The sequence below is a fragment of the Papio anubis genome, chromosome 17 (genome assembly GCF_008728515.1).
Source record: "Papio anubis isolate 15944 chromosome 17, Panubis1.0, whole genome shotgun sequence".
Classification (NCBI taxonomy): domain Eukaryota; kingdom Metazoa; phylum Chordata; class Mammalia; order Primates; family Cercopithecidae; genus Papio; species Papio anubis.
The window spans coordinates 29,404,974-29,417,599 of record NC_044992.1 but is presented as its reverse complement, the minus strand read 5'-3'; the positions used below and the strand labels follow the sequence as shown (position 1 = coordinate 29,417,599).

The 12,626-nt window shown below is 41.2% G+C and overlaps 1 protein-coding gene across 4 annotated transcripts in view; it reads left to right on the top strand.

The window, feature by feature from the left end:
• The window catches only part of TADA2A (transcriptional adaptor 2A), a 73,382-nt gene that overhangs the window by 30,481 nt on the left and 30,275 nt on the right, over window positions 1-12,626 (top strand). For 3 of the 4 annotated variants that reach the window (XM_031657035.1, XM_031657034.1, XM_031657037.1), the window contains 4 exons: window positions 1,215-1,306; window positions 2,893-3,050; window positions 4,944-5,032; window positions 7,072-7,144. In XM_031657035.1, coding sequence (XP_031512895.1) covers window positions 1,215-1,306; window positions 2,893-3,050; window positions 4,944-5,032; window positions 7,072-7,144 — 412 coding nt within the window. The remainder of the gene's footprint in view (window positions 1-1,214; window positions 1,307-2,892; window positions 3,051-4,943; window positions 5,033-7,071; window positions 7,145-12,626) is intronic. The other variant, XM_031657036.1, reaches the window with a different exon arrangement.

Genomic DNA, 12,626 nt, shown 5'->3' with positions numbered 1-12,626 from the left:
GACTACAGGCACCCGCCACCACGCCCGGCTAATTTTTTGTATTTTTAGTAAAGACGGGGTTTCACCATGTTGGCCAACCCTTTTTTTTTTTTTTTTTTGAGGCCGGAGTCTCGCTGTGTCACCAGGCTGGGTGCAGTGGCTTGATCTCAGCTCTGGCTCCGCCTCCCAGGTTCAGGCCATTCTCCTGCCTCAGCCTCCGATAGCTGGGACTACGAAACCCGCCTGCATCCCGGCTAGTTTTTGTATTTTTAGTAGAGGCGGGGTTTCACCATGTTAGCCAGGATGGTCTCGATCTCCTGACCTCGTGATCGCCGCCTCGGCCTCCCCAAAGTGCTGGGATTGCAGGCTTGAGCCACGGCTGGGCCTTTCTTAAACTCCTGACCTCAAGAGATCCACCTGCCTTGGCCTCCCAAAGTGTTGGAATGGCGTGAGCCACTAAGGCCAGCCTAAAGTTTAATATTATACTATTTATGTTTCAAAGTTAAATCTACAAGCAAGGAATATTCAGAGAAGTCTAGCTTCTATCCCTCTTCTCTCTACCCTGTTCTCTTTCTTCCTCCCCATAGTAACCTTTTTTTTTTTAAGTGTGTTTTATTCTTCCATTTAAAAGAATACATACATATTTGTCTTTTCTTCTTTCTTAGCTAAATGGGAGTGTACAAAAATATTTATCTGCACCTCTGTGTTAAGTTTGAAAATATATGTATATCTGCATGAATTGCTTGGCATTTATAGGTGATATGGAGGCCCTTCTAGCTAATGGTGGAAATGGGTGGGAGAGGTGGACAACTAATAAGAATGTACCTTAGGTATCTCTCATCATTCAACTATAAACTACTACTACAGTTGAAGTTCCAAGATTCCATTTCTTTTTTATTTTTGATACGGAGTCTTGTTGCAGCGCCCAGACTGAAGTGCAGTGGCACGATCTCAGCTCACTGCAACCTCTGCTTCCCCGGTTCAAGTGATTCTCCTGCCTCAGCCTCCTGAGTAGCTGGGACTACAGGCGCATGCCACTATGCCCAGCTAATTTTTGTATTTTTAGTAGAGACAGGGTTTCACCATGTTGGCCAGGCTGGTCTCGAACTCCTGACCTCAAGTGATCTGCCTGCCTCAGCCTTCCAAAGTACTGGGATTATAGACGTAAGCCACCAGGCCTGGCACCTAGATTCCATTTGTATCTCTGTTCTTAAGCAAAACTTTTTTCTCCTTAGACCTCAGATTTTCCTGTCCTGGATCCCAGCTGGACTGCTCAAGAAGAAATGGCCCTTTTAGAAGCTGTGATGGACTGTGGCTTTGGAAATTGGTAAGTGCTTGGTGTTAAGAGTTATCCTGCCCTAGTGGGCTCAGAGAAGAAGCTGTTGTTGAAGAGTAAAGGAAGGAGCCTCAGGAAGAGAAAGTATATGTTGCTTTCCTATCAACCCATGATTTAGAGACAAGTTAGTCCCCTCTGTACGTTATTTTTCCAGTGCCGAAATGTGTCACAAGGGTATGGGATGTTTAGTGGTCCATGACTGAGCAGCTTTAAAAGGCCACTTTGGATATGTATCAACAATGGGAAGATTGATTATTCCTTTCTGAATAGTAGGGAAGTTTAGTTTTGTTAGTTATTACTCCCTTCTGATTTTATGAATTTTTGTTGGTTATAGATGCCCTGGTCATTTAAGTGAATCAGACTTTAGCTAGATGGTCATACCTAAGATTCAAGTTTCACAGACTTTCTGATAGCATTCTCTGTTTTTAGCTTTCAAACACCTGCCTTAGTCCAAGACCGGCTGAATTGAATAGCACTCATTGCTGTTGCCTTAGTGGGCAGCACCACTTAATACTACCACTTTTGTTTTTCTCTTTTGGGAACACTTTCATATGGATGATTTTATTTTATGAACTAGATAGCAGAGACATTATTGAATATATTTTGTTCACAAATTATCTGAAGCCTAGGGGGTTGAAATGATTTCTTGTGATTACGTAGCTTATTAGTGAGGGACTCTTAATTAGGTCCTCCCTGTCCTGACTTGCTAGTGTATATAACCTTTCTTGGTGTTCATCAGAATAAATTCTGCTGCTTCCCTTATGTCCAGGGACCTGAAGAAGCAGACCTGAATTTAGTTCACATTTTGCTTGTATTCATTCATTCAGTATTTATTAAGCATCATAAAATACGGTGTACAATGAGGAATACCAAAGGAGGTAGAAAAGTAATCACTTGTGAGGAGCTTGCTAGTCATCTTTGGCCTAGTTTTTCATTTTTTGCTTACCATGCTCTCTAAAATAGGCTAATCCTCTCTGTCTGTCCTCCTTCCCTCTTAACAAAGAACATAAAAAAGACATAGCTTCTCTGTCTGCTGTGGGTAAGGCACTAAGTTTGGCAGTGAGTGGACCAGAGCTAAGAATTATGAGATGCATCCTGCCTTCAGGAAGCTTATAGTTTAGCAAGGGACTCAAAATATCTGTACAAGTGATTGAAGTACACAAAACAGCACAGTGATGTCTTAGGGGAGGACAAGTGAAGTGCTGTGGAAAAGAGACCTTGAGGAGAGGACTTCCACCTCTACCTCTCCATTACCTTGGCTCAAGTCAGGGATTCTTTTTTATTAAGACAGTCTCACTTTATCACCCAGGCTGAAATGCAGTGGTGTGATCACAGTCACTGTAACCCTGAACTCTTGGGCTCAAGGGATCTTCCCTTCTCAGACTCCCAAGTAGTTGGAACAACAGTTGTGCACCACCATACTCAGCTAATTAAATAACTTAAATAGCTTAGTGACTTAAATTTATTTAAATTAAATAGCTTAGTGACTTAAAATATCAAAAGAGCAAATGATGCTTTTACTATTATGTGGAAATGAAAGTACCACTTTCTTCTGTCTTTTTCCCACAATCCTCTAGGCAGGATGTAGCCAATCAGATGTGCACCAAGACCAAGGAGGAGTGTGAGAAGCACTATATGAAGCATTTCATCAATAACCCTCTGTTTGCATCTACCCTGCTTAACCTGAAACAAGCAGAGGAAGCAAAAACTGCTGACACAGCCATTCCATTTCACTGTAAGTGCTTCCCTATCTTGGTAAAAGACACTTAGCTCATCCTTGGGCCCTGCTCCAGTAGCAGATAAACAGTGATTTGATTAATTCGACAGCTATTGATATCACGGAAGATAGGAGGAGTTATATGGCAGCTATTAAGAGTGAGGATCGACCCAGCGTGGTGGCTCATGCCTGTAATCCCAGCACTTTCGGAGGCTGAGGTGGGAAGATCACTTGAGGCCAGGAGTTCAAGACCAGCCTGGCCAACATGGGGAAACCCTGTCTCAACTAAAAGTGTAAAGATTAGCCGTATGTGGTGGCAGACACCTATAATCCCAGCTAATGGGGAGGCTGAGGTAGGAGAATCACTTGAACCAGGTAGGCGGAGGTTACAGTGAGCCAGGATCATATCACTGCACCCCAACCTGGGTGACAGAGTGAGACTTCGTCTCTTAAAAAAAAAAAAAGAGTCAGGATTAAAATGTGGCAAAGAAGGAACATCCTCTAAGGGTCAGAGTTCTATACGGGACATCAAGGTGCTTGAAGCCAATGTGTAGTTCCACCTACCTCCAGTCCTTTGAACATATCAGTTAACTTCAGTGGTTTCCTTTGTAAAATAAGATGTCAAAAAGGGAAAATCTTTTCTATGCTGTTATAAGTTTTTTTTCAATCCCTTTGGAGAGCTTATGATTATACATACAAGTTGCTTAGAGAATACAGTATTTGACTCATTATTATGAATTGTCCCAGTGTCAAGTCCAAGAAGTGGTTTGTTATTTTTGTTCACTTGGTTGTGTCAGTGACGGCGAACTTTTTAATCTCGTGCCTGTGGGACCAGTGGGTCTCTTAATAAAATATAACCAAAAACATGATGAATTACAAATGACCATCTTTCCTGAATGACTCCCAGGGCACAAGTAATAAGATATGAATGTTTTCCCTTCCCTTTTCTCTTTTCTCGTACTCTCTAGAAACAGTTTTATAGCTGACTAACTTAGAGGCTGGTAATATCTCCTTTTTTTTTTTGAGACAGAGTCTTGCTCTGTCTCCCAGGCTGGAGTGCAGTGGCACAACCTCCGCTCACTGCAACCTCCACCTCCAGGGTTCAAGCGATTCTCGTGTCTCAGCCTCCCAAGCAGCTGGTACCACAGGTGCATGCCACCACACCTGGCTAATTTTTTGTATTTTTAGTAGAGATGAGGTTTCGCTATATTGGCCAGGCTGGTCTCAAACTCCTGACCTTAGATGATCTGCCCGCCTCGGCCTCCCAAAGTGCTGGGATTACAGGTGTGAGCCCCGTGCCTGGTTGATACCTCCTATTTGGATAGCACTTTGATGTTAGCACTTGGTTCTCAAATTCATTACACCATTTGTTTCCAAACGGCAATCCAGTGAGATAGACAGAGCAAGTGCTTTTGGTCTACATTGGAGGAGACCGATGCAGAAAGGTTAGTTTGTGCAGGGTCATGGGACTACTGTGTGTTAGAGCTAGGACTTAATTCCAGCTAACTTCCAATTCCGGTGTTTGTTTTTTTCCTGCCTTTGGTGTTTTTTTTTTTTTTTTTTTTTGCCTCTCAGTTGGATGAGTTTTGTAAATTGAGGTTCGTCCTAAGGGTTGAGGGAGCCAAAGCCAATGGTAAATATTTAGGTTCTGTAATATTAAAAGAAAAAAGCCATGGTTTCCTTTCATTTTAGAAAAGCAGAAATCAGAAGAAATTTCCCCATATTTACTTAAAGGATTGCCTGAGTCTTGGTTTTTCTTTTAAAAAAAATGTGTTTTCATAATACTTTATCTTTTTCACATTTCCTTCTATAAAAACCATTTAAAATTTTTTTATTCTTGGACTATTATTATGTCATTTTTTCATGCCAATATTGTATTAGTTAACTCAGAAAACTTCTAAATTCTTCCAGCTACAGATGACCCTCCCCGACCTACCTTTGACTCCTTGCTTTCTCGGGACATGGCCGGGTACATGCCAGCTCGAGCAGATTTCATTGAGGTAGGATAACTGTGTTTTTAGTACAAAGTAGGAAAAATTTGTTTGTATTTCTCATGAGCCTTCTATCTCACCCATAGATTCCATACCACTAAAAGGAGATTTTTCAAAGCACTATAATTTGTAGGACCTTTAGGCAGCCACATTTTCTTACATTTGAGTGCCTTTTCTCACTTGTAAACATTTTCACATATGGAACAGGAAAAATTCTTTAAACAAACAGCCTATTTCTGGCCGGGCACAGTGGCTTACACCTGTAATCCCAGCACTTTGGGAACTGAGAATGGAGGATCACTTGAGTCCAGGTGTTCGAGACTAGCTTGGGCAACGTAGTGAGACCTTGTCTCTACAAAAAATAAAAAATTAGCTGGGTGTGGTGGTACATGCCTGTAGTCCTAACTACTTGGGAGGCTGATACAGGAGGATCACTTAAGCCTGGGAGGTTAAGGCTGCAGTGAGTGGTGATCATTCCACTAAACTGCACCCTAGGCAACAGAGTGAGACCTTGTCTCCAAGAAAAGCCCCAGAAAACCCATTTCTTAAGTTGCATCTGCTGGCTTCTACTTCCTTAGGTATGAAATTCCTGTAGTCTGGTTCTTTTTTTTTTTTTTTTTTTTTTTTTTTTGAGACAGTTTTTGCCTTTGTTGCCCAGGCTGGAGTGCAGTGGCATGGTCTCGGCCCATTGCAACCTCTACCTCCTGGGTTCAAGCGATTCTCCTGTCTCGGCCTCCCAAGTAGCTGAGACTACAGGTGCCTGCCACCACACCTGGCTAATTTTTGTATTTTTAGTAGAGATAGGGTTTCACCATGTTGGCCAGGCTGGTCTCAAAACTCCTGATCTCAGGCAATCTGCCAGCCTCAGCCTCCCAAAGTGCTGGGATTACAGGCGTGAGCCACCGTACCTGGCCTGTAGTCTGGTTCTTATTGTACATCTAGGGGCTTTCAAGATTGTACTATATCGGGGATTGGCAAACTTATTCTATTAAAGGCCAGATAGTAAATATTTTAGGTTTTGTATGCTATAAAGTTTCTGTTGTAATTATACTTTGTCATTATTGTGCTAAAGCAGCATTGGATAATATAAGAAGAAATGAATACGCCTGTGTTCCAGTAAAACTTTATGTATAAAAACAGACAGTAGGCTGAATAATAGTTTACTGATTCCTGTACAATATCCACAATTATATAAAGAATGATGAATGTGTATAGAAACTGTATGTTCTTTGCTCAGCTATGGAATTAAAAGACATGTGAATGTAACCACAAGTCTCTTGATTTATCATCTAATTCACAACTTGAAATATAGTTTGGCCAACTGCGGTAGCTTACACCTGTAAATCCCAGCACTTTGGGAGGCTGAGTCAGGCAGATTGCTTGAGCTCAGGAGTTTGAGACTAGCCTGGGCAACATGGCAAAACCCTGTTTTTCTACCAAAAAAAAAAAAAAACCCAAAACCAAAAATTACCTTTTGTGTGGTGGCATGTCCTTGTAGACCCAGCTGCTTGAGAGGCTGAGGCAAGAGGATATCTTGAGCCTGTGAGTTCGAGGCTGCAGTGAGCCAAGATCACACCACTGACTCCAGCCTGAGTGACAGAGTGAGACCCTGTTTCCAAAAAAAAAAGAATTGACTTTATTTATTTATTTATTGAAGAGACAGGATCTTGCTCTGTTTCCCAGGCAGTCTTGAAACTCCTGGTCTCAAGTGATGTTTCCACCTAAATCTCCTGAGTAGCTGGGATTACAGGTGCATGCCACTGTGCCCAGCTCAGACTAATTTTAGTTTTTAGAGCAGTATGTTTAGCTTCATTCCTAAACTCATAACTATTCCAATTTTTTGTTGTCACTACTGCTTGTAAGCCTCTTAGATTTTTCCCATGACTTCCTATTACCTGTGCCAGTATTGTGGCCTCTTGCCCTATTTAGACTTTTTTAACAACTGTTTGCTTGTGTTTTTTCTGTTTACCTCTAAAGCATGGCTGCTGTAAAGACATTAATCAAAGCCAATGGGTTTGGGGTGGGGATTTTTTTGTTCCCCCAAACAGGAATTTGACAATTACGCAGAATGGGACTTGAGAGACATTGATTTTGTTGAAGATGACTCGGACATTTTACATGGTAACAGTTTATTTTGTCAAATGTTTATCAAGCGCCAACTGTGTAATAACACTGTCTTGGGTGCTGGGAATTGAAAGATGAATAGAACATGTCCCCTACCCTTGTGGAATTCAAAAATCTACTGGTTAAGTTGCTGAACTTACTCTGTTGTTGGATTTTGACCACAGTGAATAAGATTTGTAATGAGGGTAAAAATATTGATTATATGATAGTAGTTGGAAATATCTGTTGGACTGTGTGATTTTTACTTTTATCTGAGATAAGTCTACACTAAGGTAATTGTTTAAATGGCCCTCACTTGCATTCTTAGAAGGAAGGGAATCAATTTGAATTCTTGGGACTTCAGTAACAACTGCTAACACTAAATGTTCACTATATTTTGTTACCCGAAATTTCCCCTAGCAAGGAAAAACAATGGAAATTCCTCAAGAGTTTTTAGGCCCAAATGGGGAATTTCTTGTTTCTCAGGACTGTTGAATTTTCAACACTGCTGAATTATTTTTTTGTGTTTGTTTTTGAGACAGAGTCTTACTCTGTTGCCCAGGCTGGAGTGCGGTGGCGCAATCTCGGCTCACTGCAACCTCCGCCTCCCAGGTTCAAGTGATTCTCCTGCTTCAGCCTCCCAAATAGCCGGGATTACAGGTGTCTGCCACCATGCCCAGCTAATATTTGGGTTTTTTTTTTATTAGAGATGGGGTTTGTTTCGCCATGTTGGCCAGGCTGGTCTGCAACTCCTGACCTCAAGTGATCTGCCCGCCTCAGCTTCCCAAAGTGCTGGGATTATAGGCATGAGCCACGATGCCTGCCCCAACACTGCTGAATTTTAATCTTTGATTAGCCCTCTAAGGGTTTATGTTAACTCTTTTCCTAAAACTTAAGTGGTGAATGCCAAAGGGCTGTTAAGAGTAGATAGTTAGACTTTTGAGTCCCTTTTTTCCTTCTTTCCATTTTCAGTGAACTACATACTAATATATACTAATACTACATAATAATACCCAATCCTTTTTTTTTCTTTAATTTTAGTTCAGAGATCAGTAATTATCTATTGGAATCTGTATTTCCCGAACAACATCTTCATTATTTCTGTTAAATTTACATCCCAGGCAGGAAAGACAAGTAAAATACTTGTTAAATTATAAATCAAGTTTTCACGTTGCGTGAACTGGTACACGGTCCCTAAAAGGGGAACTTGATTCTTTTCTCTCCATAGAAGAGCTGCCTGGATATTTGTTATACCAGATCTAAGATAAAGAAATAGTTCTCATAAAAATTTTACCTTAAGAAATTTTTCTCTACACATTTCTTGAGCAGTGGGGTTTTTTTTTTTAGTTTTTTTTTTTTTTGGCAAAATTTTATTCCTCCTTTTCTCCCACACAACTTTAAGGAAAGTCAAACTGACGCAGATTGAACTAAAAGAGGAAAGCTTGAAAGCAAACTACTTTAGCATTAACTAAATCCATTGTATTTGTTCAGTCTTCCATATGAGTCTCATCAATCCCAGTGACTCATGTTCTCTTTTCTCACCTCTTGTGGTGTTCTCTTTGAAGATAGTATGCAGACTGCCATTCAGTATTTCTCCTCATACACACCAGCTTTAATTAAAATGGTATTGTTTTCTGGCTTATACCTTTCTTACAGAATGCCAGACTACTCTGTGCAAAAGGGGCAGCTTCATAAATATAATTCTTTTGGATTCTGCTCAAAAATACCAAATTTTTGGCTGGGCATGGTGGCTCACACCTATAATCCTAGCACTTTGGGAGGCTGAGGCTGGATGATCACTTGAGGCCGGGAGTTCAATACCAGCCTGGTCAACACAGTGAGACCTTGTGTCTAAAAAAAAAAAACCCTTAAAACAAATTTTATAAATATTATTATTGTTTTTCCTCCTCCTTCCTGCTTTTTATTTTTACTTATATATTTATTTCTTACAGAATTTTAAAGTCAACATCTATAATGTTAATAATGGCTCGACTTGCTGAATCACTTCTCTAGAGCCTAATCTAAGGTCTTCATTCGTACTTCCCAACATTACTAAGAAAACTGTAGTAATGGTCGGTATTTAATTTCATTCTTCATTCTTCGTGGGAGCAGGGCTTGCAGTTCCCTCTGGTTCACTTGAGGTCCTTTTTGTAATTAAGTGGAGATAAAAAGCAACAAGCGATTGTCAGCAATTTATAGTTCAGTTAGCTTTTCAAACCCATAATGTACTTTAGTGTATTCTCGCTGAAGTTTCTATAGCCCTGTAAATTATTGATTTTCATTTGAGCTATAACTGAAACTTACTAATCTTTATACATAGTAGCTTTAATACAACATAAATAATAATTCTTTCCCTCTGCCCCATAGTAAACTATAAGACGTTTATATGAGTGCTTTTATTTATTTATTTTTTTGTGACAGAGTCTTACTCTGTCACCCAGGCTGGAGCGCAGTAGTGTGATCTCGGCTCACTGCAACTTCTGCCTCCCAGGCTCAAATGATTCTCGTGCCTCAGCCTCTGGCGAAGCTGGAATTAGTGCTACCATGCTTGGCTAATTTTTATATTTTTAGTAGAGATGGGGTTTTGCCATGTTTGCAAGGCTGGTCTCAAACTCTTGGCCTCAACTGATCTGCCCATCTCTGCCTCCCAAAGGGCTGGGATTACAGGGGTGAGCCACCGCGTCCAGCCCTAAATGAATGTTTTTAAAAAGATGATAACACTTTAGATTTGGGTATGGTGGCTCACACCTGTAATCCTAACACTTTGGGAGGCCAAAGTGGGAGGATTTCTTGAGCCCAGGATTTCAAGATCAGCCTAGACAACAAAGTGAGACCCCCACCTCTAAAAAATAAAAAAGATGGTAACATTTTAAAGAAGCTTGTCAGCACTGCAAATCAAAGGAATGACTTGCTCATGCCACAGAGAGGTATTTTGTTTACAGCTCTGAGTTCTTATAGTAGCTCCTGTGGCAGCATGCCCATGTCCAGGGGCATATTGTCCCTGAGCTGTCACTCCCAGAATACTCAGTGAAGTGCACTAGGAGCCCATGGAAAGTCAGGAAGGAATGAAAAGACTTTATAAGCACACCTGGAACAGAGAGAGGGGCACAGATTTTGTGGAAATCAGGACACTGATTCAGCCTCTGGCTTGCTTCTGAGTCATGGTATAATCGTGAGTAAGTCCTTGGAATCTTGCCCCCTGTTTCTTTGTGTCCTCTGCCATTAAAGAAGAGGTGACACTGATTAGTCAGAGTGTAAATGTCTCTAATGAAACATGGTACATAATTCAGATTCGTGTTATTACCATTCCATTATACCATTATACTCTTAATATTACTGAGCATTAACAACATTATTTTTATGGTTCCTCATTTAGAACTACTAGAAGGTTGCAGACTGTCTGGGTTTTGTATTTAGAACCTATCCAGAACATTGGCTGATGCCACCAAGACCTTTTCCTCACCCACACAAAGATTTTGCCTTGAATCATGGAATTTGTTTAATAAATTTGGTTTGTATGGTTCATTGCACACAATGGAGGGATAATTGCCTTGCAACCATACCAGAAGGCTTTCAGAATGTATTTCAAATGGATACTGCGAGTGAAGCAGTATCCAAGGAAAAATAAGGAAGTTCCATGATCCCTAATTGGTACTTACTCATATTTTATTGAAATAAGTGAAATGTTTGGTTCAGAAAGAGAGATAGAGAAGACTCATATCTTAGAACTCTCTTGTCTCATGTATGTTATGAGATCTCAGTGTACATGCTTAGTGTAGTTCCTTCTTGCTGCCATCTCTTTCTTCATCTCCTTTCATTTGTAAAAATTCTTCCTAAATTTTTGGAGTACTCTTTCCCTGAGTGTCTCAGCATCCTAAAGTCCTGGTTGTAGTGTCTTCTAAGTCATTGTTGCCCCATAACCCAGGCAAGCAAGAGGTATGATGAGCTCCTCCTATGTGTTGGGTCTGAGTTTCCAATACTTCTCAGGGTTGCACCTTAGTACAGTTCACAATTTCTTCTCCCTCTGTTTGGAAAGGTAATTTCAGCAAGTTGTCAATCCTAGGCGTGCATCTGTGGACCCGTTCACCTCTCACTGTAGTTTTCAAATTGTATTTCTTTGGCGCATATTATTAGCCTTTAGATCCTTTAACAATTAGTAGAGCAGAGGTCCAGCCTTATCTCTGTGTATTCACCTACTGGCAGTTCCTTTCACTTTATAGTGATTTCACTTTTTTTTTTTTTTGAGACGGAGTCCTGCTCTGTCGCCCAGGCTGGAGTTCAGTGGCGCGATCTCGGCTCACTGCAAGCTCCTCCAAGCTCCGCCTTCTGGGTTCACGCCATTCTCCTGCCTCAGCCTCCCGAGTAGCTGGGACTACAGGCGCCCACCACCACGCCTGGCTAATTTTTTGTAATTTTAGTAGAGATGTGGTTTCACCTTGTTAGCCAGGATGGTCTCGATCTCCTGACCTCGTGATCCACCCACCTCAACCTCGGAAAGTGCTGGGATTACAGGTGTGAGCCACCATGCCAGGCCTGATTTCCCTGTTTTATACATAGGATATTTTAGACATGAATACTATCAATAATAATTGCTAATACATATAGCATTTACTATTAGTTACCATTCTAAACCCTTCATATATATTAAGTCATTTAATCCTCAAAACCTTATAAGTTGCTTATGATTATTATTATTATTATTATCCTCATTTTATGGATGAGGACATTGAAGCATAGAAAGGTTAGATAACTTGCCTGAGATCATATAGCCAGCAAGAGGTAGAGTCATCCCCAAGTCTGTGTTCTTTTTTTTTTTTTGGAGACAGAATCTCGCTCTGTCGCCCAGGCTGGAGTGTAGTGGCGCAATCTCGGCTCACTGCAAGCTCCGCCTCCCGGGCAATCTCGGCTCACTGCAAGCTCCGCCTCCCGGGCCGACGCCGTTCTCCTGCCTCAGCCTCCTGAGTAGCTGGGACCACAGGCGCCCGCCTCCGTACCCGGCTAATTTTTTGTATTTTTAGTAGAGACGGGGTTTCACCGTGTTAGCCAGGATGGTCTCAATCTCCTGACCTTGTGATCCACCCGCCTTAGCCTCCCAAAGTGCTGGGATTACAGGCGTGAGCCACTGCGCCCGGCCGTCTGTGTTCTTTATACTGTACAATACTTAACTGTCTTTACAATCTTGATTTTTTTTTTTTTTTTTTTGAGACAGGGTCATGCCCTGTTGCCCAGGCTAGAGTGCAGTGGCACAATCATGACTCACTGCAGCCTCAACCTCCTGGGCTCAAACTGTCCTCTCACCTCAGCCACCTGAGTAGCTGGGACTACAGGTGTGTACCATCATATCTGGCTAATTTTAAAAATTTTTTTGTAGAGACAGGGTCTCCCTATATTGCCCAGGCTCAACTTTGAATGTTTGTTGCTGTTTCATTTTTGTGAGATTTCACATTTGTTACCTTCTATAGCTTCAAAACATTCCTGAGGAATATATATTTTCCTGTTT